We start from the raw sequence: 25,477 nt of genomic DNA on the forward strand, positions 1-25,477 counted from the left end.
CCGCTCAGGCTGTAAGGTTATTAAGGTGGCTTAATAGATACACCACTACACATATGGAGAAGCATATGGTGTGATATGTTGAAAAGTATATCACAGCACATTATAGTGTGCTTACTCGTAGCCGGGCCAAAAGTAGCTCACAGACCAAGTGGCCTTGAGTCGTAGTTCCACCCTGCCGATACCCCACCCCTACAACTCCTTACTTCGCCAAGGGTGGTGCTCTGCCAGGCCGAAGTCCAATTACTGCAGTTGAGGTTACAAGACCCTGTGCCACAGCATCTCTAATAGCTGATTGGTTGCTGATGATGTGACGTGAACGGCATGACGTGACCGTATCATGTGACCGCGGCGTTACCACTCATCACTGCGCTGCTAAGGAACAGTCAGAAAACAGCACTTTTTTGTTCTCCGGTAGAACAAGAACTTTATTCTCTCCCGCGTGTCAACACTGTCCGTGGAATATGTGAGTGCTCCCTTTGACGTTTCCACAATGGTTAGATGACGAGCACATCTCCGTATGTTTACAGAAGAGGATGTATATTGCAAACAATCAGCTGGAACAGGCACTCTTTTGCGTAGCCACCACGGCATTGTATCAGGTATTACCTATGTAAATGGTGTCCTATGGAAGGAGGAATAATGTCCAGGTAGTATATAATGTTATGGTAAAATAACGGACACTCCTCTATTCTATTAATAAAACCAGGGGAGTCAATAGTTGCATAACCATACCGGCATCCTGTGGAGCATTTCCTCTGTGTAGGGTGTCATAAGGACCAAGGAAGGCATGTCCTTTGATGGAGGTGAACTAAGGGAAAGGGAATATTGACACCATGGGGTAATCACTCGAACAACACTTCAGTAGTATGTCTGATCTATAATACAGTAGTACCCTCTTATTTAGAGCCGTACTCAGAGGTCCAGTACGATATCGCTCACCAGTGTGGTTCTTACGTAACCCGTTGTTCAGAAGCTGGGTAAATAAAGAGTAGAGGTTGGAAAATTATTAGGTCTCATCTGTTAAGGGTGTTCCATGGGATGTCATCGCTCAGCCCAATCACCTGACTCTTGAGTCTATATACCCACTTCTGTTCTCTCAACAGGAGTGCTCTCTTTTTATCGCCCGAGTTTGAATACAAACTAGGTTTATCAAGCATGGCCCATGTTATGTCATTCGCTATGTGCTGTTTTTCCCAGTAGTGTGTTGGAAGTTTTGTATATGACTTCTGACACCTCATGGTTCTTCTATGCTCCATGATGCGTGTTTTTACCTTTCTCGTAGTCATGCCTGTATATTGTTTTTTACAGGGGCATGTAATGAGGTAAATGGCGTTGGTCTGAGGTACAATTAGTATGTGTCCTCTGTTCTGAAGGAAATTGTAAACCCACATCTACACTTTTTATGTTCTTTGTTAGGTGACAAACCTTGCATGAACCACATCTTGTATGTTCCATGACGGGGTAGTGCCCTTGGATGCTGAGTGTTAGTTGGTTTCATGACATAGGGTCTAGTGTGGACTAGGATATCTCATAAATTTGCGCTTCTTTTAATCGAGAACAAAGGTTTTTCCACATCCAGTCAGTTGGAGTTTAATGTGTGCCAGTTTTTCAGTATCAGCCGTTTTATATGGTGTAAGGCGGTATTGAAGGTGGTTACATATACTGGTTTGTTCATGGTAGGTTTTTCCACCTTTTCTAATAGGTTGTCCCTGTTGGTGTTAACAGCTCTCTTCTTAGCTTCTTTTACCACTCTTTTTGGGTATCCTCTACTGTGTAGTCTTTCTCTCAGAAGATCAGCTTCCTGGTTGAAGGTGGATATGTCCGTGCAGTTGCGCCAGAGTCTGAAAAACTGCCCTACATGTACGTTATCCCTGAGGGCTTTAGGGTGGAAGCTTTCAAAGGAGAGAAGGGAGTTCTTGGCCGTCGGTTTCTGGTGGACCCTAGTAGAGATTTTTCCGTCTTTTGGTTCTATTACCAGATCCAGGAATGGTAGTTCTGTATTTGTTGTCGTGGAAGTGAAGTGTAGTAGAGGTTTCCACCTGTTCAGCCACTCTAAGAACCTCTGGACTGAGTCCTCATCACCTCTCCAGATCACTAAGACATTGTCGATGAATTTTCGCCACAGTCTGATATTGTTAGACCATGGGATCCCTTTGTTGTAAATGTTGGTGTTCTCAAATGCTCCTACGTACAGACCTGCCAGACTAGGGGCAAAGGTACTACCCAAAGATGTACCATGGCACTGTAGATACAGGCTTCCCTCAAATTTGAAGAAGTTTCTGGTAACTCCCCCAGGGTCCCACACTGTCCTCGTCATTTTCATCCTCTGCATGATGACCCTTGGGGCTCTACTCTCAGATAGTTTCTGATGCAACAAACTGCATCATTATGACGGCTCTGCACAACTTGTACTTGAAAGTCCCTTCTACTCATCCAGTGCTTCAGACAGTTGCCGCTCATCCAAATCTGGGTGTCAGCACCTACATGAAGCTCCACCCCAGCAAGACAGAACTCTTGTTGTCTGCCAAAAACAACAAACTATAAAAAGTACAAACCTGGTCAATGACATGGACCTTGCTTACTGCAAACCCTAACTTTCACACAGTCAAAAAACACCTTGCCAAAGAAAGCTGACACAGTCAGCTTTCTCTATTAAAGAAAATGCAACATTTTTGTCTCAAAACTACTGTGCAAGACCCTATAATCGTATCTGGATGGTGGAAATGCTCTTCTCCATTGCTTCCCAAATTCCATACTGCCCCCCTGGAAAGGCATCCTGCATACCACACACATCTCATCCGGAGCCTGAAGAAATATGATCAGATCGCGCCCATCTTAATGAAATTCCAATGACAACTACTGCCGCTCTACACCATCTTAAAACCAGCTGAATTATTCATGAAACCATCAGAGCCCGCACCCCGCCTATCTGTCTGACACTTTAACCATCTCTGGTAACTGTTGGCACACCCGCAGCCAGGTATCTATCTGACCAGAGACAAGAACTGTAACAATGGAACAAAAAAGCTAAAGGCTTTTCCGTTTATGCACCCAGCATCTCAAACAACATCCCTGTGTCCATCAGGGCTACAAACCCCAAACCTGCTCCAGTTCAGGAAGATTTGCTGACAAACCTTTGACTCTTTACAGTGTTCTGTCTTTGCTTGTCGGTTTGCGCTATTCAAAATACCAGCATACATAGTAGAGGCGGATATTATTCAGGTCAAAGCCACCTGCAACTTTTGCCAATGGGTTTTTGTTCGTGGCTCTGCAGCAGGAAAATACAGAGAGCGGGACATCAGATTGACTGATTTAAAGAATGACATTTCCTGGAAAGGTGGGAGGTTGGTGTTTTCATTCAGAAGTTTGTGTGCAGCTTGAGAGCGAGCTTACCTCATGATTTTATTGTGAATCTATCATCAAATTTGAAATCAATAATTCAATGTAGATGAAGAATCTACAGATGAGAGCCACATAACAAACCTTTAATTTATCTGTGACAATTAATGGTGGCCCCTCAGTTAATGTTGTGATTCTCTTGTGCACAAGCTTGTGTGTTATTACCAGTTTTTTTAGATACAATTATTAGCAATGTTGGAATATCTTCTCTTTTTAGTTTAGCTGAGCCTTTCACATAACATCAGGCATAGTATGGTCATTTTGGCCGGGGGGGGGGGGGGGGGGTTTAGAGAGAAAAAAAAGATGCACTCATATTTGTAGTTTTAAGAGGGATGTCGTCAAAAACGCAGTTCTTGATTTGTTGTTCTTTTATTTTTAGTGCGGGTGATTAGGTTCACAGACCACAAAAAGGAAGAAACAAAAAGCCAAAATGTGTTTCGCCCATGGCGCCTAATTGGCTGTGGGCTTTCTCAAGGCTGTACATTATAAATGCATGATTAACCCAAAAGTCATATGTGCCATGGTTATGTATTCAAAGAGGTGTAGAGTGGGAAAGGAAAAAAAAAGAAAGAAGGTTGAGGGTTAAGACGAAACCAAGTGTGATGAAGTCAGATGTGTGTGAGGGACAGACAGAGAGAGAGAGAAGGAGAGAAAGAGGAAAAAGGGAGGAAGAACAAGAAAGAAAGAAAAAGAGAAAAGTGGAGCACAGTGTGTTTACAGGTGGAGCAAGGGTTTAAGAGGTGTAAGCATGCCATAATTAGTGAGGATAGTTATGTGTGTAAGTAGGGAAGGGTAGTAGAGAAGAGAGAAGGTGTAGCATAGTTCATAATCAACAGGCAAAAAAACAAGCAACAAAAAACATTTCTCAAGTAATTTGGTGGTCATTGATATAAGGTGCATTCCTCCAAGGTACACATTACAGTCCATCCACTAATTAGTCAGTTTTTACACCACATTATGTGGGGAAATAGGGATATGGTTGGGTAATCAGTATGAACAAATGGTAATTTTGGGACTACAAATCTATACAAATATAATAAGTATGTCTCTTAGAACTTCGATGCATTAACAATTATATGTTTATATTTTGAAGGTACCATGTTCAAGAGCTGATGTCTTCAACAGCAAGCAGCTGACAATGGTGGAAAAGAGAATGCTAATGAAATTTCTTACCTTTTGTGCAGAGTATGAACAGCACCCTGAGGAATACCAAGGTAATATTCTGTTCCTCCTTTTCTTGAAGTTGTCTGTAGGCTTCTAACCTATATTCTGTACGTATACTCCTATTCAGTTTTTAAACCGCAGTCCCTCCTGGCTTAGATTTCACCATTACCGCTTTATACACAGATCCAACATGCCTACCAAATATGCAATCATGGTCCATGAATATGTAGCCCCTACTGTAATGTTAGGCCTGTTTTGAATATGGTCAACAACATGAGGATCTGGAGCTAACTCCATTCATTTCATTTTTTTCCAACCGACTTTCTTCGTGCATAAGAAAGATACATTTTCTCTCAGGGCCATGTCTTTTCCAAGACTACGGGTTTAAGTTCTATGTCAATCTCTTATGTGCATTCTACCTGAATGTCATTTTGGGATAAGCAATGACATTTGCAAATGACAAGAGTACATTTTACTATTCCAACATCCAGCACCCCCTCCCCGCCGCAAGCCGTTGTAACGACTTGCGGGGTAATGGTATGCGTTGTCACGACTGTGTTGTGACAGCATGTGAGGTAATGATATGCTGGGAAAAGAGCCATATTCGGTTGTAACTTATATGGAGGTGGATGTTAGGATAACAAGGCATCTAAAATGTCATCCCCAGAATCGCGTTCAGCGTCAGTTTGTCTCACAACTTCCTCATTTTCATTTCCCTGCTTTCGGTACTTTTTAGTCTTTTCTGATGCTATTGCTGGGTACATTCCAGCTCGCTCCATACTGCATTTTCTCCATCTCTGCCATCCTTCATCCCATTGGGTATCTGTGTAGTTTTGCACTGCTCCCTTGGCTCTGTTCTGGTACCTTTCTTCTTTTTTGGCATGAGTGCCCACTCCCAAGCATTTAATGCTTCATATTGTGTAGGCTTCATTTCATATAATTTTTCCCTAATATTTCCAATAATCTTTCAATCAAAAGTGCCATATTGTGGAAATGTAAGTGTTACTTCATTATCAGTGACCCTGTACCATTGACGAAGCAACAAATATGTATGAAGCCCTAAATTTGTCACCATATAATAAGCTGGGGTACCGTCCAGTGAAGCCGCTTCACCCTTCCAAACAGGTACTCCTGTATCACCACCCATCAAATCTCTAAGAGCTTTACATTTTTCATGATTACAAAGATTTAACAATAATCAAACAATGATCAATTGAGAAAATGTCAATAATTTTGGTAAATTTACAGTTTTGTGTACGTCCGTATCTTCCTCCAATCCTGTCTCAATTCTCTTTTCATAAGCCTATCGCAGCCTAGTATTTGATGACTTGTTGACCAAGCTCAGCATGGCACTTCATACCAACCTACTTATCCCAGCGTAGCATACTCTGATGTAGCTTTTGACTCCTTCCAGCGGTTCACCCTCCTTTACAATTTTCACACACACAAATTCTACAACTTTAAGGTAGCACAATAAACAAATACCTTTTGTGTGCTCCAGTAAGAATTCAAAATAGTTCAATCACACATGAAACAATCAGAAATACCCTTCAACTTCCTTACTCTGATATAGTTTCCCCTTTGCGCAATACGTTCCACACAAACCAATCAATATTAGTACAAGCACAACAATTTGTTATGGCCCCCATCTCAATTATGCAGTTGATGGTTCCTCACAAATCTGTACCACAAAACCTGAACCCACAAATAACACCTCGCCTTATTATTTCTACTCCGAGACCTATAACAACTTCAACTGCTCAACATCAAATGCTTAGACACGATTATTCAGTTAACCTCTATCAAAATACCAAACACCTAATTTAAGCACAATGACAAACTCCTAATTAAACAATTGTGATGCATAACCCTATTGATACTTAAATCTCCTTCATTGCAACCACCAACCGCGGACCCCTTCAATCTTCAAGTTTGGGCTTTGGACTTAAGGAACATAGGCAGTTCTAAACTTGGGCAGATTTCAGTACCTTTTCTCCTGAGACATAAAACCCTCCGCTTTCTACCACTTGACGTAGCGAGTTTTTTTATATCTCAATCTTCATGTTTGATATTTATATGGACCATTGTTCGTCGACAAGGAGAAATAAATGTAAAGAATTGTCTACTTAAAACACGTAGTAATAAATAATTAAAATACTTTCATTACTGTCAATAAAGAGGAAGTTTTGTGTGATTCGAAGAGTTTTATTTTCAATTTGTTCGCTTTCCATAATTTAATCAATGAGTATGAATCCCTCTAGTATCAGCATTAAACGTTGATATAATCCAATAATCAATATCTTAATAAAAGAAAGAATACAATATTGATTAAAATTACAATTATTCTGGTAATAGTACAGTAAGCATGTTCCATAAAGGATGTTCCCTAATCTAAAATTAAATTAGAATAAGGTAGATAAGGTGCCAATTCAGATACTCAAAAAAGAGTTTTGACGAGAGAATCAATGCAGAAGCATGAAGTCTTTGCATGTCATACTAAAAATCAACAAACATAAAAGAAATAGACTAAGCAATCTCTCATGTGGAGAAATGTAAGAAACTCCAAGATGATTCCCCAGCCAGTGCGAGTGAGAGAAGCTCAAGGGAAAAATCCCTCCTAAGAGAAAAGCTCAACAGAAAGTCCTGCCTTGCTCTAGGAACACGCCCTGATATAAGCACACAATTTTATAGGTGGCAGCATTTTTCTTTAGTCTCCCGCATCCTTCAATAGGATTTCAGTAAACTCCTGGGAATAAGAAAACTCCTTGTTTTTTGATGTCAATGTAATGTTCTATAGACGTTAGCCATCAAAAAGATACATCGTCCACATGTTGCGGTTCAGACAGTTTTTTAGGTCGAGCCTGGGCTGCGCGCATGCGCTGCTCTGCAAGGCATGTATCAATCAATCAATCAGTACTTGTAAAACGTGCTACTTACCCGTGAGGGTCTCAAGGCGCAGAGGGGAGGGGGTGCCGCTACTGCTCAAAGAGCCAGGTCTTGAGGAGTCTTCTGAAGGCGAGTAGGTCTTGGGTCTGAAGTAGGTGGGTAGGGAGGGTGTTTCAGGTCTTGGCGGCGAGGTAGGAGAAGGATCTGCAGCCGGCAGTTGTTTGTTGGATGCGGGGGACAGCGGTGAGGGCGAGACTGGCGGAGCGGAGCTGGCGGGTTCGGGTGTAGAAGCTGAGTCTGCTGTTCAGGTAGGCTGGTCCGGCGTTGTGGAGTGCTTTGTGTGCGTGGGTGAGGAGCTTGAAGGTGATCCTCTTGGTGACGGGGAGCCAGTGTAGGACTCTCAGGTGGGGGTGATGTGGCTGCGGCGGGGACGTTGATGATCAGTCGGGGAGCGGCGTTTTGGATGATTTGTAGTCGTCGTAGGTGTCTGGCTGGGATTCCGGCGTAGAGTGCGTTGTCGTAGTCCAGTCTGCTGCTGACGAGGGCCTGTGTCACCGTTCTTCTTGTTTCGGTCAGGATCCACTTGTAGATCCTGCGGCGCATGCGAAGGGTGTTGTAGCAGGAGGAGGTGACGGCGTTGACCTGTTTGCACATGGAGAGGGAGGAGTTGAGGATGAATCCTAGGTTGCGTGCATGGTCGGTGGGTGTTGGTGCTGTTCCCAGTGTGGTCATCCCAGGCTGAGGGGTTGGGTCCGAGGATGAGTACCTCCGTCTTGTCCGAGTTTAGCTTCAGACGGCTGTTGCTCATCCAGTCGGCGACGACCTTCATTCCCTTGTGGATGTTGGTTTTGGCGGTGTGTGGGTCCTTGGTGAGGGAGAGGATGAGCTGGGTGTTGTCGGCGTAGGAGATGATGTTGAGGTCGTGTTGGCGGGCCACTTGTGCGAGGGGGGCCATGTAGACGTTGAACAGCGTCGGGCTGAGGGATGAGCCCCGGGGGATGCCGCAGATGATGTCGGTGGATTCTGATCGGAAGGGCGGGAGGCGGACGCTCTGGGTTCTGCCGGAGAGGAAGGACGTGGTGTATTATTGAGTTAAGGATGTGAAACTCCGCCCACTCTCAGGCCATATTTTTAATTGGCATGTGTCGTTGTACTTCTTAACTTCTGGCTTCTGATTCCTTCATCACTTTGTTAGTCCTTTCTTAGTACCGCCTTGTCTTCATTTGAAACCGCCCATGGCGACTGGCCCTTTTACTTCTGATGTTACACTGTACGTCTTATTTAGTCAGTATTCACTATTTACTTTAATGAGTTTTGCCCTACTGCAAGCAGGATGTGCTATGCTTACATCCAGCGCGCCATGCACACTTTCACTTTCCCGATTTTTACATTCAGTGCGCCATGCACTTTCCTGACTTTTGCATAGTTTGGTCACCGGGATGCCTGCGTTTTGGAAGCTTTCGTGACGAAGCAGTTTGAGTTCACACTGTCACATCTCACGGGGCTTGCACCTATGATATGAAATGTTTTGCTTAAAGCGAGGGCGGATATCAGTCACAACTGTACTAGATTTCTATAGACCGCAATAAGTACTAGGGTCACCATAAGACCTCAAGTCACCATAACACCATTTTTGCAAACAAAGTCTTTCCTTTTACAAAGCATTATTTTCAGGTGCGTTCATTTGAACTGAACCAAGAAGACGACATCTTCCAGAAAGCACTGGTTTACCTGAACCAGTTTAATCCTTGAATTGAGCAATAAACGTCTGGTTATCTTTACTTCTTGCGAAAAACAAAACATCTCTGCCTTGTGGTGGCTTATCTGAGTTCCTAATCCTGCAACTAAGAGTGGACTGTTTGCCCAGCTAGTGCCCTCGCACGTTAGTACCCAATCCGGTAAATTAAAGCGCTTTCAATCTGACATTATTTTTTAAACGTGCAAAAAAAATAATGTTTGAAGGCAGTAGGATCCGCCAAAGACTTGTGCCCTGAGGTCATTGTAAGTCAAACATTAGCACACACATTGCTGTCCCAGAATCCCACTGGTTCCTTAGAAAGGACACTATCAGGCTTGCAAACTGCAAAGTGAAATGAATGTTACATTTTCGTGGTCCTTTGTCCGTTTCTGTTCTGTATCTTTACACAGTGATGATTTCATACCATACGGCTCTGTTTCGACTGGAGTAGGTTAGAACTGAAACCCATGCAAGGCAGAGGGAGTTCTTATGAAACGTTTCTTAGAAGGCCTCATTTTTCCAATCAGAAAGTAGCTGCTCGGGTGAGCCACTATCTTCAATCCTGAAAAATACCACATCTCATAACTTTCAAGTTGTCTCTTTCTTGCTGTCTATTTATATCTGTTTATCTTTCCTTTTGAGTTTCTCCTCTCTCGATATGTTTCTTCTTTTTCATTTTATGTTTTCCACAAATCCCTCACAACTCCTGTTTCCTGCTTGCCAATCACATTTTCCTCACTCTTGACTCCTCTGATTTCCTTCTCTCTCCGTTTCCATTTGTCCAGCTTTCCCTTTGCTCTTGTGGAATTTCTGCCTTATGCGCATTTCTGTTTTCCACTGTCTTGCTTTGTCTCACAGCTGATTGATGATGTGGATCTTCTTTCCCTCTTTGTCTTCTACATCTCTTGCTCTCTCTCACTCACTCTTTCTTATTCTTTCTCTTACATCAATTTTTCACTCAGGAACCAGTATTCTTCCTTTTGTTTTCTCTATCTCTTTTTTCAGGTCACCATTTCTCTCTTTCACATTTCCTTTGTGTCTGCCTGTTATTTGTCTCTGCCACCTCTTGTCTTTTTTTTCGTGCCCTCTCACTTTTCTATTTCTGTCTCAAACCTATCTCCATCAATCACTTTCTCAAACCTCCTAATCTCTCTAACATATCCATGCATTCTTTCTTTCTCCGAGTATCTGATTTTGACTCTTGCATAAACTTTTTTTATTCTCTTCTTCACCCTCTTGTTTTATTTTTATGTATTTATTTCTTACTCTATTGCTCTGTCTCTTTTGCTCTCTCTTTTGCTCACTCTTCAATATTTTCATTCCACATTTCTCCTTGTTAAGCTTTGTTACAATATTTTCCTTGCCTTCTTTGTCTGTTTTTGTTTTACCCCCATTTACTCGCAGTCTGACAGTCTCTGTCTAGGACTTCCTTAGCCTTGTATCTCCTCAATTTCAATTGCTTCGCTCTCCTTTTCTTGCTTGCCTGTCACAGTTTCTCTTTCCCTCACTCCTTTGACTCGTCTGCTTTATTTCTTTATCTGTCCCTTTCAATCTTTCACTTTTTCTTCGTTTTTGTTGTCACAATTTTACCTAATCCACACTTTGTGTTTTTGACTGCTGTCTGCTTTTGTGTCCCATGTGACTTTTTTCTCAAGCCTGAAATTTTCCATCTCTCTCTTGCTCTCTTATGTGAATTGCCTATCTCCAGCTCTCCGTTTCCTATACCTGTCGTGCTCTGTCACTTTTCTTCACTCATATCCTTCTTGCTCTCGGTCTTTCAACTCACATTGTTCTCTTTTTAGGTCGAGCCTGGGCAGCTCATGGTCTGCCACGAGTCATGCAGTAGTGGAGTATAGACTTGACGCTCCACCCACTCTCCACCCATGTGTCATGGGTGTCATTGTCTTTCCTAAACGCCGCCTTGCGATTCATTATTAGGCTTGTTAGTCCCTCCTTGGTTCCGCCTTGTCTGCATCTGTTATCTCTCATAACGACTGGAACTTTTACTTGTGTTGTTACATGGTCTGCTTTATCTTGGCTGTGCGCACTATTTTAATAAATGATTTGGCTCTAGTCCTCCCACTAACTTGCAGCACGCTGCCCGCTTTTATTTTATGTACTGTTGGCATGCGCACGCGTAAATTTTAATTTATTTATTTAAGTAGTGCGGTACATTTTAAGTATAGGGGCTGTGCTTATTTATTTACTTTTTAATTTTCGTTTACTAGCATCCATGCGGCACTTTCACATTCATGAAGGTCGCGCGCCTATTCTTTAGACAAACTCCATCTAAAGAAAGGTGTTGGCCAACATTAAAGTGAAAGTGAGCATGGGCGCTTTTACCAAAAAAATATGAAAACACCTGTTTGTTAACTTGACAAACAGATACTTCTTTTTGGTCAAAGCCCCCATGCTGCGGTTTCACTTTAATGTCGGCCACACCCCTTTCTTTAGACACAGCTTGTCTAAAGAAAGGGGTGTGGCCTTCATGAATGTGAAAGTGCCACATAGGTGCTAGTGATGCAATAGGTCTCGCATTTGCGCGAGTTTGTTATTACATTGCCAATAGCTGAAACTCTTGTCAATGCGAGACCTTTTGCTTTGCAAATACTTGACTCATGAGTCATCCTTCCTGTTGCTCCTCTCCTCCATGTGAGAACCTCACTATCAGCTGTCTAATACGAAACAAATGCCTATTCACTAACTAACAGAAGGCTTCTTAAAAGTTACGACATCTGTAGCAAAAGAGAAAACATCTTGTGGAAAATAATGGTACAACGTGGAAAACCGGCCTTTCAATGTTAATGCTTTATTTTCAGTTAACATGACATCACCAGTTATGCTAACTTAAATCAGCACGTATTTACTTCCCTTGCAGACTTCGACACATTTAAGTCTGATCGCCTACTACAAAATCGGCATTAAATATATGTGCAATTTAAGCATAGGCTTTTACATATTTTTATTAAAAAGTGTTTTTGTTTGCAAATGAAATATGCTCCAGGATTACTCATGCAGTCGTTTTTCTCATGATTACTATTCCCCACTGTTTCCAGTAAAGGTACTCTTACTGAATATTTTACCAAGCATCATTTATTTAAAATGGCTGCCAAGTGTTGACTGGATCTCACAAGAACTCGCTCTACCTTTCAAATTGCGCAAGATCTTGCATATTTTGTCCATTTGTGCCGCCAGCACCTGGGTCTCAGGAAATGAGTTCTCTCACTAGGTTGCGCCTGAAGCCTTTTGGCTCGAGTGGTGCACCCCAGTTGTGCACACTGTTGTTCTGTCGTGTTCCTCCAAAAAACATAATATGCTTGGTGCAAGATATGTGCAAGATGGCCACGAGGGCATCACAGACACGGTTAATTCAGCTGCATGATTAAGGCTATATGAGCCATGAATCTTCATTATAGTGTTTGCGTTTATATGTATTCTAATGTTTATTTTTTTTAAATACAAATACATACACTATTAGCAAGCCCAATGCCTTCTAGTCTCTCCATGCATACATGTTTGAACTTATAAGGACATTAGCTCTGTTCCTACAGTGGGGCAAGCGTAGCTGATAACATAATAACGTTTTTGACGTAAATGTATAAACGTATACTGTAACATAATGATTGTTAAACCTTTAAGATCAACCACACAGTTTAACTGAATACATCTTGACACTCACTCTAATAAAAGCTATGTTATTATCCATTTTAGTTACAAGCATTAAGCTAATGGGTCTTCTACAAAAGAGACCCATGGGTTCCTTTTTCACCTAACCCAGATATATGGGACGCTCAATCAGCTTCTTATATTGTGGGGCTAAATGTTGTATTTTGGAGTAAGGGTTTAACTCCACCAGGTGCCCAACTCTATTAACCATATATGTTTGGTTTTAGTGCTGTATGTTGAGTAACGGGGGACAAGCACTCCTCTCAAAATGGCAACCTTGGGATGGACTTAAGCACACCTAAAGTGTCTGATTGGGGAGGGAAATGTTCTGAAAGTGGCGAAGAGCCAGGAACATGAATGTATGATTTATGGACTTGGTCAACGTTCACATGTTACAATTTCAAGGTTAAAGCAGCGAATGAAAAGTGATGGTTCTTTTGCGTGGTTATTTTTGAAATCCTTGTGTTGGCATTACTGCTCTGTCAGTTCTTTAATTCTAAATCATATTTTGGTAAGGAAATGAGTTTAGTACCCGTCATTAGATTTCAACCACATCATTATTGTAATTCTTTTTCTCTCCCATACAGATTTCATGGATCATACGTTTTCAGATTTTTTAAAGGCTAAGAAGTTATCCCCCAATCTTCAGCATTTTATTCTGCATTCCATTGCTATGGTATCTACGACTGCCAGCACAGGTGTGGGACTGAAAGCCACACAGCATTTTCTTCTGTCTCTCGGACGCTATGGAAATAACCCTTTCCTGTTCCCGTTGTATGGAATGGGGGAAATGCCACAGTGTTTTTGTAGGTAAGCATATTAACTTTTTTGTGTTCATTTTTTCTTTTGTCAACTACATGTTTTTTTCCGGCAGACGATAAAAAAGTAACCTGAAATGTTAATTATTAAACGCTTGAGATCAAAGAAGTGGATGAAGTTTGTAGGCATTACTGCGGCATAGGGATTGGTTTTCAAAAGAATGAATTAAAGTTGGATCTGAGGTCAGAGAGTTTTATCTCTCAACAGTGTGTGAGAAGTAGAACATAATAACAAGCATTTACACCCGTGATAAGGAAGACTTTGGCATCTACAAAGACCTTTTAAAGTTAAAGGCCAGATTTGCAAAATGCTGCTCTGCATCTGTGATGCAGGTGTGCGAAGCATATTGCAGATGTGTGACTGGTACCCCCAAACATGGATGTCGTTGGATGGCTCCACAGCCATCCCCATATATTTGTGTGGGATGTATCCGGGGTGAGTCTAATACTCTGTTACGTATTGGCTTCCATTGACTGAGTCCAATAAGCATCCGGAGACAGACGCACGCGCATGCATGCAGACGTGCACGCACACTATCTGTTTCTCTCTTACTTCCCAGGACAGCCCTTACATTGCAAATACAAGAAAGTGTTCTCTCCCGCTATCCTAACATGGGTGAGAATGAAACGAAGCAATCAATGGCCAGGCCTCGCATGGGTTTTAGTGTATAGTTCTGTGCAATGCAAATAGGTCCACGTTTGGTGTCTGTGCAGTGTTTTTAGTGCAAGGTGGGTACTGCCACAGGGTACGGAAATGTCGGGATGAATGCAGAAAGATGGCACATCCCTTTGTGCATAGGGGATACAAATGCTTTGGAGCCCTACAGAACCCTTGTGCACATTTTACACATGTGCTGTCGTTGTGGTGTAATGCAATGTAATGACTGGCAAGATATGTTATACATTACAACACTTGCTTTGTGAATCAGTACGTGCACAAAATAAGCACATTTTCAAACATGCCAACTGTCAAATTTTACCATTTGCGGTGTCCCATGCAATTAATAGCAAGGTAGCTCACAGCAGTATTTGGATATAGATTTCCAGGAAACATGGTTGGATCGACCAGAAATGAAATCCAGATGATGCAAGGAGTAACTCCACTCTCTGTAGGCTCAGGTGTATTCAGAGGTCAATAGAGAAGATGATAGTAGCACAGGAAACACGAGGAGGCTAGGTTGTTTCTCTTTGTAAATTCGAAGAATTAGTCCAACTTACGTGAAAATCAGGATTGCCTTACGTGAGGCACTTATTAAAAATGGTATTTGCTATCTAGTGCATAACCGGGAAGGGTACTTTGATGCAGATAAGGTGCTTAACCAGTATACATTGGATCATTATTTGAATCAGTGTGTGTGGTTTAAAGATTCATAGGATGGAGATGGGTATACATTGTTAGGGCTTACCCTAGAAAAGAAGACAGTGTGTCCTATTCCTTGGGCTATATTAGTAGACAACGTCAAATCCCACAACATAGCGCTATGGATACGCCTTGCAGCCAAGCATCAGGGGTGTTTATTTGGCTTATGTGGGTCAATGGTTTGAGTTTTAGTAGTTTGACACATGTCTTATCGTTACATCTCTACTGATTTAATTGCTGTTTGGCATAGATCTATACTAGCTTGACACCGCATCCCTCCCACTCAGCGGTGGACTATTCACATCCTGTACCTTTTATCCATTTATTCTAAAAAGGGAGAAGGGCATGACTGAGTTTACTATTGTCTAATACAGCATTGACACTACCTTTAGACCATTCTCAAAGTCCTGGAGTCTGGGTATTGGCAGCCGTATACATTGAGATGTTCCTAGCTCAAGAATTGGAAGACCTGAATATTTCATTCTAGTGGGAGAGAATCAAATACTCTGAATCTCAAGTTCAAACACTTTTAAATCCCCATCATATCCATGAGAACGAGAACGGCTGGGTTGCTTCTGAGTAACTTATCAGTTAACTACACATGTCTAAGGCCTATGCATCGGTGCGTCTTACGCCATAAGTTAACAAGGAATCCTTTGGAACCTGTGCAAGCATGACATGTTTGGGCAAGAGATACACTAAAGGATATAGGGTAAATTCACTATGCATCCCGTAAGCCACGCCGATATTTGAAGGCCTAGCAATAAGGGTGAACTAGGAAGTGATTAACTGAATCTGTGCTACCCGATAGTATCTCTCAAATGAAGGATAGTGAGGCCACTGTTTAGATACTTAATACTCAGTGTTGTGACCTTCACCCTTTAGGTCTCCCTACCGATGAAATGTGTGAGGGATGTTGTCAATGATGTGTATCAACTTTGATTATTAGCAAATGACAGGTTCGGGACACTGTACACAAATTAAGGCACAACAACCATCTTAATTGGATCAACACTTCCCATTATTGATTGCTTCAGGTATTTTATCTTCTAAAGTTCCCCTACTGTTAACCGCATGCGTGCGGGCGGAATTCCGCTCGCACGCTGAGATTTTTAAAACCGCACTTTACATGACGAGCTGGGCTCGTCATGAGCGTGCGAGGAGGCTACCTCATGACGAGCCCAGCTCGTCATGAGCGTGGAAGGGGTTAATTCTTAAGTAGCCAGCCTCCTCTTGGGTTAAGAGCAGATGTGATATAGATTACGCAGAAGCATTGATTGGAGACACATTTTGTACTTGGTCCAATCAATTGTCACGCTGGAGTGTCTTTAATAGTTTTCAATCTCTTGGTTAACCAGTAGGAGAGTTGACCGGGATTGTGGCATATAACAGCACATAATTGACATAGAGAGCAGTGTTGTTAACCTGGCCAATGCAAACGGCAAGATAAGCAGACTTTATTGTTAGAAAAATAAAAAGCATCTGTATCACTAGGGAAAATAACATTGAGTATTTGACCACACTCCTCCCTAGTACATCTATTGACTTAAAAGGATACAATGACAACATTTGTGCAAATCCTGGATTCGGTGGTTTCATATAAGATACTTTGGCCTTATAACATGACAAACACACATTCACTGCACAGCCACTTGAATACAGTTTTCACATCAAAGGTAGCCACAGCATGGGTCGGACATTGTTTGAATTCAGTATTCAATTGCACACAGTCTGTGGATATTTGAGGTACTCATAAGATAAGGAATAAGTTCTGTTGCATGGTGGAGTCTAGTGCAAGGCACCATATAGTATACAATGGATAATTACGGGGTATGTGTTTTTCAGTGGGCTCTAGACTACTTGAATCAGATTAACTTAATTTACAGTACGTTGTTAATCTTGAGATGTTTAGGTCCCATTGGTGGTCAATGAGGGCTTTGGCAGCTTGGACCCAACAACTTCTGTAGTGTCTGGATAATTAACTGTGCAATGGTTATGTTTTAATTTGTATGGCTTTTGGTGCCTCAGTTGAGGAAGCATATATTAAAACTATTTCTGATTGTGCCTCAATTTGGCTGGTTTAATCTTAGGAGGACCATTCTAGGCTAGGTATTGGAGACTTGATACTTCACTACTAGAACATAATACTTTCTGATCATTTGTCAAAAGAAGTAGTTGAATCATGGGTGGGGAATGCAAGTGTACATTGTCACTTCTCAGTTCTGTCTGTTATGGGACGTCTTGAAAGCGTTCGTGAAGAATAGATTCTTTAGTCTTGTCTACTCTTAAAATGAAGTTAATGGAACTCAGTCTCAAGTTTGGAACACTCTTAAAAAGATTTTCAAAATAAATTGCCCTTTGTAAAACTGAGGAAGAGTGCGGTCTCTTACTGGCGCATGCTTTTAGTTAAACCTCTTAATAAATGCACTGATTTTGCAAAACACTGAACCAGACAATGATATTAGGAAGGGGCTGAGATAGCATCTACATTTTTAGATTACATTATATGAGCATTTATCGTGCACACTAGTCTTCTCAATATGATCTAAACCTAATACTTCGAATCAGTTGCGTGCTTGCCTGAAACGTATGCTGCCTGTCATACGTATATATGAGTAACTATACTAGCCAAGAACTACTAGTGTCTTGGTCTCAGTCAGTCCTGCTAAAGGACGTTATCATTCAATCTAATGCAATATCAACATAGTTGTCAGTTATACATTTCATTTAATTGTTCATGATTGTATTTTTTTAAACTTGTTTCTCAAAATAATAATACACAGTTCCTACTCTAATCCAGAGACTGAACCGGTTTCTTCTATTTTACTTCCATTACAAAGCTTGTTTTACTGCAATATGTACATAACACAAGATTAAGAGGTTTTGTTAATTTCCAGTTAAATGGCAATCTGCCTTGCCCAATGCATTTTGGGAATTTGCCCCTTCAGGTGCTTATTATTCCTGTTATTATCAGGAGAACATCTGATGAACAAAACTGGGATGTGCTGTAAACCAACTGTAATCTCATTACAAATCAGAGGGACTGTGTTTCAAGTCATGTCTGCCTTACTGCAACTGACTATTGGTCCTGCTTCCTTAACCCCTTGCATGCTGATGACGGCCCCAGCCGTCATGCACTACGGTGCTCGTGTGCTGATGACGGCTGGGGGCCGTCATGAACCCGCCCACTTGCGATTCTTCCACACAGGCGCAGAATCGCAGCCGCATGCAAGGGGTTAAACTAAATCCTTGTTTTGCGTCACGTGGAGAAAGGGCCCATTTCAGGAAGGACTTTTGCCTTTGTGTACATTTTTGATACACATATCACTGTGGCTGATATCCAGGTCAAACCCTCTCGTTACTGCCAGCCCTGTGTTATGGGGCTGTCAGATTTTAAGCCGCTCTTGCTGTGGAAGACTGCTTTCTTGACGAATGGCACAACAGAGGAGTGGGCTCTTCCAAAGGAAGCGAACCCCCTACCCAAACTTCAAAGACTCAGACGCTGAATCACATTTGGGTCTGGAATTGGACTATAAGGGGAGCTAGAGGACCGAAAGATTGTCCACTATCAAGCTGCCAGTTGGGTTTTGCAAGGATGGAAAGCTCTGCAAGACGTCTGCCTGTGACCAGGGCTGGCGGCTAAGGCATGCCAGTCTCCAAGTTGGGTGAGGGGACATCACACATGGAACATCCAAGGCCACCTGCTCCTGGTGCCTGGAACTCAGGTGCCAGCCTTCTTGTCAAGACCACTGAGCTCTGTGAAGAAGAGGAGAGCACTGTAGGGAGCGAGGTCCAGTGAGGGATCCTGGTGAGTGGATCTCTGTAGCTAGGTGTTATGTGATGGCTGCTGTACTGATCGGGTCGCTGCCCTGGTGCAGGTTCAAGTCTTCGGACACCGTATGCCAGAGAGGACTTCTGTGAAATTAGCTGCGTTCATAATTAGGCCGTCGATTATGTGCGGTGTGTAAGTTAGCGACCCCATATGCCAGAGGGGGCTGCTGTGCGGTTAGCTCTGCCAAACGGGCTATCGCCCATGGAGCTGTCAAGTCTGCAGCTCTGTATTCCAGAGGGGGCCGCTGTGAAGTTAACCATGCCAATCAGGACATCTCCTGTGTGCAGGGTGTAAGTCAGCGACCGCATATGCCAGAGGTGGCAGCCATGAAGAGGAACCTGCTGCTTTACCGATAGGGCCAAAGCCTGAATGTAGGCCAGGTGTGGTGACCTTGTATGCCAGAGGGTACCACTGGAAAAGAGAAGGATCATAACTTGCCATCATCACGAGGAGAGGGCGGTGTAGGGTCCCCCTACGCGCCTGAGGCCAGGCTGAGGATTAGAACCAGAAGCCATCTAATTCCCTCTTCCCCCACACACACAGATACCCCTCCCTCTCTCACCCCCCCCCCCCCCTCCATGGGGAAGACCAAAGGAGGTGTACAGTTACATCAGAGATGCAACAAGAACTTCCAGCCATAGCCCCGGGAGAACCGGGTTTGTGATACTCAGCGAAGGACTTTTCTCTACCCTATTTGCCTCAGGGGCCCCCTCTGCTTGAGTGGTTCTCATGGAACACCAATCAGACAATCCCTGCTGGTGCATGTAAGGTTGATAGAAGTGCTGGGAAGCGCAGGGGGAACTTGTTTTCTGGTATAGCGCTTCGGCGCTGGATCACTTTTAACTTTTCTAACAGAGACGGAGTTGGTGTCCTGAGACTTGGTCTGCTGATGGGGCCTAACATGAATGTTACCTATAGTCAATGGGAAATAACCACTACTGCTAGTGAAACGGGAGTCGGACTCAGGTGCTTGCCTGTTTAACCCCCCCAAACCCTACGACTGCTCGACCCATGCTACCACTGAGAGTCAAGTGCTGAAGGGGTATTTGGCTCAGTTCCTCAGGATCCATACCACCTGGACTTCAGGAGTAAAAGGATTCAAGCCCCCCTGTTGGTCTCAGTAGCTCCTGCTTGCCTTGTGGCTATCTGAATGGGGCCCTGGCAGTCACTAATACAATTTTTCATCACTTTCATTAAGGAAAACGAATTTGATGAGCTTGTGCTTTACTTATGGTCAAGTTTTACCCATATGATTCTTCTTTGCTTATACACAAATAGTAGCTTTGAAATGTAACAAAATAATGATTACATTAATTTCAGATTAGGTTGCACTCTGTGTGGAGCTGATGAACGGAAATGTATAGACTGTCTCATATAAATGTGAGATATTCTAGTGAGTGAAGTAACCACTGCCAGCCTAGGTTAGGACCAAGTGTGTGTCCTGCCTGAAGCCTTTAAAGAAAATGGTGCCTTGAGGCTGTAACTAAAACCTAGGGAGTCACAACACATGTAAAAGGGGGTGTCCTAATCGGAGGTTACAAGAAGAGACAAGGCGGTACCAAGAATGGACTACTAAGCCTATTTACCAATGAAAAGCCACCATTTACAAAGGACAGGGACAGAAGCCAATTGAAAAAATGGGAGGAAAGTGGACGCAGCTCTATGCCCATATCCTGACTACAGTATGTCTTGAAGAGACAGCACAAGCGCTGCTTAGGCGAGACCTAAAAAATACCCCTAGGTTAAGGGTGGCACAGAGGACATGAAGAAACATGACAGCACTGAAATCACAAGTCGGGTTCATTTCCCCAAAGGCAGGCAGAGTTGAAGCAGAGGAAGTTAAATGTCAGCATTATCACCGAAACTCTGCGGGAACTGAGGAATAGTCAATCACATCTAACGATAACCAGAAAAATGCCATTAGGGCTGGGCACAGGTCATTCACATGACAGATTTGCATCTGAAGGCTGGTTCGGACCCTCTTGTGCCGGAGGCGGTATGCCGTGCTTATGACAGTGGTTCACTGTAATGTATGCTGCTCAGTGTATATTATTGGCTGGATAGGATTATATTATTCTCACCTATTCCTATTCTTGTACATGCCAGTCTATGGAATCCTGTGCTGTATTATTACTGAATGAAAAACAAGTTTACATTTTTTTAATGTAATTGTGTTGAAAGTATTTGTTGAGTAGAGATATTGTTGATTGAGTAACTTAAATTAGTTATTCCTTCTGTATATTAGGAGGCAATTTGTGTTTTTTTCAGCTATAGTATTGTCTCCCAGCGCTTTGTAACCAAATTCAGATTAGTTCCTTAACCGTCTTAGTCCTTTTCTGCTGAAGCCAGGTCATGGTGGTTTTCAGTGGCACTTGGGAAAAGGGTGAAATCGCTTGTTCCCAGCTCTTCTGTTAATGACCCACTCAAAATAGGCCCATTTCTGCATGATAAGTGTTCCTAGCTTTTACAAAGTTACTCCTAACAGTTCTTCCGTAGGGGCCACCACTATGGAGATGTTGGAGGTCAGATTACATAGTCACAGCTTTGGTGACAACCCATTGTGGAGGTAGTAATGTTCTTTAAGCATCGTACCAAGCCTAATACAATATTCAGGAAGAGAGGATGCATGCTGGGAGTCCTTGGCTCTGCGTTGATGTAGAGGCTACAGTAGTTCTGCACATAATCTCTAGATAATAGCAGGATTATGGTTGTTGAAGATAAATAGAAACAGTGGAAGAACATATATCCATAGTACCACTCTCAATGGTCAGTTCTCCAATTGTGGTTCTCTCTAGTTGAAGTGGGTGCTCAAATTACCAGATCCAAGTCACTGGCGTTTGAGAGGTAGAGGTATGGTGCAGAGGTATCTCTAAGAATAATCATTAAGGACATGCAGAATCCTGAGAAAACTGAGGGGAACCAGAGCATCAACTAGGAGATTTGTGTGATATCGTGAATGGAAGCCAGGGTCTATTGCTGTCTTGTTACATGGGTCATCTGAAGGGGCGCCAGCTCATTTTTAACACCAGTATGCATATATGGCTTTGTATTTCCAGTAGCTACCCAGGTTGACTCTGCAGGGGCACGCCGGGCTTCAGCAGAGGAATGCAGAGGGTCACCAGAGATAGTGATCTTCTCAGCTAGATAGGTGGAGGTGCAGGTCATGATGGCTTTGTAAATGATGCAGTTAACTTTGAGATGGTGTTGTCTGGTAAGAGGAGCCACGGGAGTTCAATCAGGGTAGGAATGATGTGGTTATATTTCTTCAGGCACTTCATGAGGTATGCAGTGGCATAGAGGATGCCCTTAAGAGGGCCCTTTGTGGAGTGTTGGGGGTTGTGGAGTAGGGCATTGCCAGAAGCAGGAGGATAAGGGCTTGAATGTCAGTTCTAATGCCGTTTTCTGTTAGGAATGGTTTCACCCCATTTAGTAGAAAGAACGGATACTAAGGTCCAAAGTGAATCTGAGTGACTTGGTGCTAGAATGAAAGTTGGGGTTCGAATCTGCTCAAGTTGATGGTGTTGAGACTAATTTGGACAAATTATTGCATGTTGTTGTTGGTAAATAGCTGGAATTCCGTTGTGCTGGTGTTACTCTTCAGGTGGGGGATTGACATCCACAATCGTATGAGGTGCATTTGTGTTTGAGACATTGGACCTCTGGAGCCGAGAAGATTTTCAAATATAGCTGTCTCTTTGGCATATCCGGGACGTTCTATGGTTTTATCCATGAGTAGAGTCCCAAGCGGCTACAAGTAGAGGTGGAGAGGTAGAGAATTTTTCGATTTTCTGAAGAGTGTTAATAAAGAACAAACATCATGATGTCAGCAGATTGCCTCAGTGAAGGTGTAACTGCTAAAATTAAAGAGATTACCTCATTGCAAATTGATCAGTATCTCCTGATAAACTGAAGATTGAAAAATGAAAAAATAAATTAAGCAAATTGCATACACCACAGGGGCATGGGGTGTTACTGAAGGCTCACGTGTAATAAGTTGTGTGCTCCTTTGTTTAACTGCTCCCACAATTTGTGTTCATGTCTTTGAAAACATGTGGCTGCTGGGGTAAGTGCTCTTCCCCAGGAGATTTCTCCATCCTCTAAAGAGGTGAGTGGGTAACTAAAATATTCTGTAGCATTCAAAGTCGGTTGAAAATAGTAAGGTTTGACTACTTTAATTAAGGCAAAGCCTTATGAAGACATTAGATTGACTCAGTGAAAGTGGGAAAGTATTAGGCGTTAAAATTAAAGAAAATTACTTTGTTGGACATTTAGTTACATTTAAAATTAAAAACATAAATGAGAGAACTGCATCACGAACAATCCTAGGAAGTCTTACACAATGCACACGCGTGATAGGTTCTGAGTTACTCTGTCTGAATGTTCCCACAGTCTGTGTTAAAGTCAGCCTACTGCCGGTCTTAGACAAAGCCTAGTGGACCCCGAGGCATGCTCACAGTAGCCAGGCTGGAGGAAAGCGAATACAAGGTGAGTTGTGGCTTCTGTTGAGGTTTCTAAATCCAGCAGCCTCTGATGAGCGAAATAATTTAGAAAATACCCACAGCCTTTGCTTCTGGCAAGGAGCATGGCCGGTGAAAATGGCCAGAAAACCATCAGCGTGTGGTGGAAGTGGCAGTCCATTAGAGGAGGTGTCCTACCATCAGAAGATGGGCTCAATAAACTGGGCAGTGAAAGGTCCATCATCTGAGCTTAAGCAAGTAACATTGTGACAAGGTGACTCATTCTGGGTTTATCCAGAGACCACACACCCGACCATTCAGAATGTATGGGCATCACAACTGCAGTTAATTGAGGGAGGCACTGATACATGTAGGGTCAGACAGAGCTCTGGAAGCCTACATTCTTTAGTCTTCTGCTACGACTTACCCTCTCCCGAGGGTATTTTCAGTTTCACCTCCAGTTCTGTTTTTGGAAATATGCAAGGATGCTGTGTAGTCTTATATAAATGCCTTTGCAAAATACTACAGTTGTAGCTCCTTCCAGCCATGGTCAATGTATCAGCGGATATTTATATAAACACAGCCAGTTAGCAAACTGGAAATACGGAGTTTTAATATTTGCTAACATAAATTGTAATACGGTATGCTTTTAAAGAGTTGTTCAACTCATACACCGCCAGTTACCCGATTGGAAGAATGTTCCTGGCAGTACGCCCCGTTGAAATGATGGCCATAAAGCCACTGTTTAAAATGGTCTTTACATGTTACTAGGTGGTGCCCCAAGATTTATACCGTCACTTACTAATCTTCTAAAGCCTAATTAAGCAGTTCTATTGTAACATTGATTTAACTGTCTGGAAGTAGTGACCTGAAGCATAGACATGCCCTCATGTATTTTGGATTTCTGCTAGGGTGGTAATGTGTTTCTGTTCTTCCTCGTTTGAGTTGGCATCTTGGCTTGAATGACGCGTGTGTAAAAAAAAAAAAGCGTTGTTTAAAATTAAAATCACATTTTTGCATTTTCTTCAAATGCTCCACGAACGGGTTTGCCCCTTCGGGGCATGAAGGATACCCTACAAATATTATTTAGTCTGTATTGCAAAGTAGTGGTGTTGCTAATACATCATATTATAAGGCTTTTATCGCCAGGTTATCAGAATAAGGTGTCACCTGTCCTGTGATTTCTAGCCATCGTTCTACATTCTGTTTTAATGTAAACCGCTTAAGCGCCTCTAGCAGCCAGTTGCACTCGGTGTTCTCATCAAGGCTACTGTTATAAATGGCACGCATGCATATTTATGGGAATGATTCAAAGACGTTTGTAAGTCACATCCCTGCTATTCTAAATGGAGTCTGCATAAAGAGACTAACAATTTATATTCGGGGAAAATACAGGAATGAAAACAAACAACCAGTGTTTTAAAATCGTTTTGACAGAATGTTGTTCATATTTCAAACCTAATTTCGCCTTTATTCCGATGCTGCAGTAAATTGAACTTAGTTTGGAATTCTTAAACTATATGGGTATGCTTAAAATATCGGAGCAATCATGTAGTGAATCAATTAGTGTATGAATAATTTACCATTTTCTTTGTAATTATGATATAATGCCTAACGGTAGCTTAATTTTTAGAAATATGGATATTTTTTCTTTTTATTTGGGGATTTAAACAAACAGTATCCGCAATTTAGCGGTGGCCAAGTTGTGTCTTAGCACTGATATAATAGGGTTAATTGTAGTCAATTTAGTCATCCTCTGTTTGCAAAATGACAAAAATGAAAAGCAGGAGCATCCTGTCGGACCCACATGGTCTCATTGCTGTCTCTCCTTTTGATAATACCTTAAAACTGCTATCACAGGCCATTTCGTCTCCAGTTCAGAGGGCTTTGAGAAGAGCCCCCTTGATCAGAGGATGACGATGAAAAGGTGGATCAGCTTCTTCTACCATCATGAGGCAGCTTTTTCTTCCACCGTTAGGCAGGTTATGGCCTCTACTTGGACTTACTAAACGCTAGAGACCTAGATAGCTCTATCGAACATGACCGAACCTCTCCCTTGGGTCCTCCCTTAAAGTTGCAAATGCTGAATTGTCCCCAGCCTGGCCTTTGTTTTTAGAGACTAGATGGTTTTCCTTCACCTGCGAGACGCCTACTTTC

At 42.4% G+C, this 25,477-nt stretch overlaps 1 protein-coding gene across 2 annotated transcripts in view; it reads left to right on the forward strand.

Moving 5' to 3' along the window:
* The window catches only part of CHM (CHM Rab escort protein), a 732,389-nt gene that overhangs the window by 304,088 nt on the left and 402,824 nt on the right, over positions 1-25,477 (forward strand). For both annotated transcript variants that reach the window (XM_078688468.1, XM_078688469.1), the window contains exons 7-8: positions 4,493-4,613; positions 13,441-13,663. In XM_078688468.1, coding sequence (XP_078544594.1) covers positions 4,493-4,613; positions 13,441-13,663 — 344 coding nt within the window. The remainder of the gene's footprint in view (positions 1-4,492; positions 4,614-13,440; positions 13,664-25,477) is intronic.

Source organism: Lissotriton helveticus, chromosome 4_1 (assembly GCF_964261635.1).
Source record: "Lissotriton helveticus chromosome 4_1, aLisHel1.1, whole genome shotgun sequence".
NCBI lineage: Eukaryota > Metazoa > Chordata > Amphibia > Caudata > Salamandridae > Lissotriton > Lissotriton helveticus.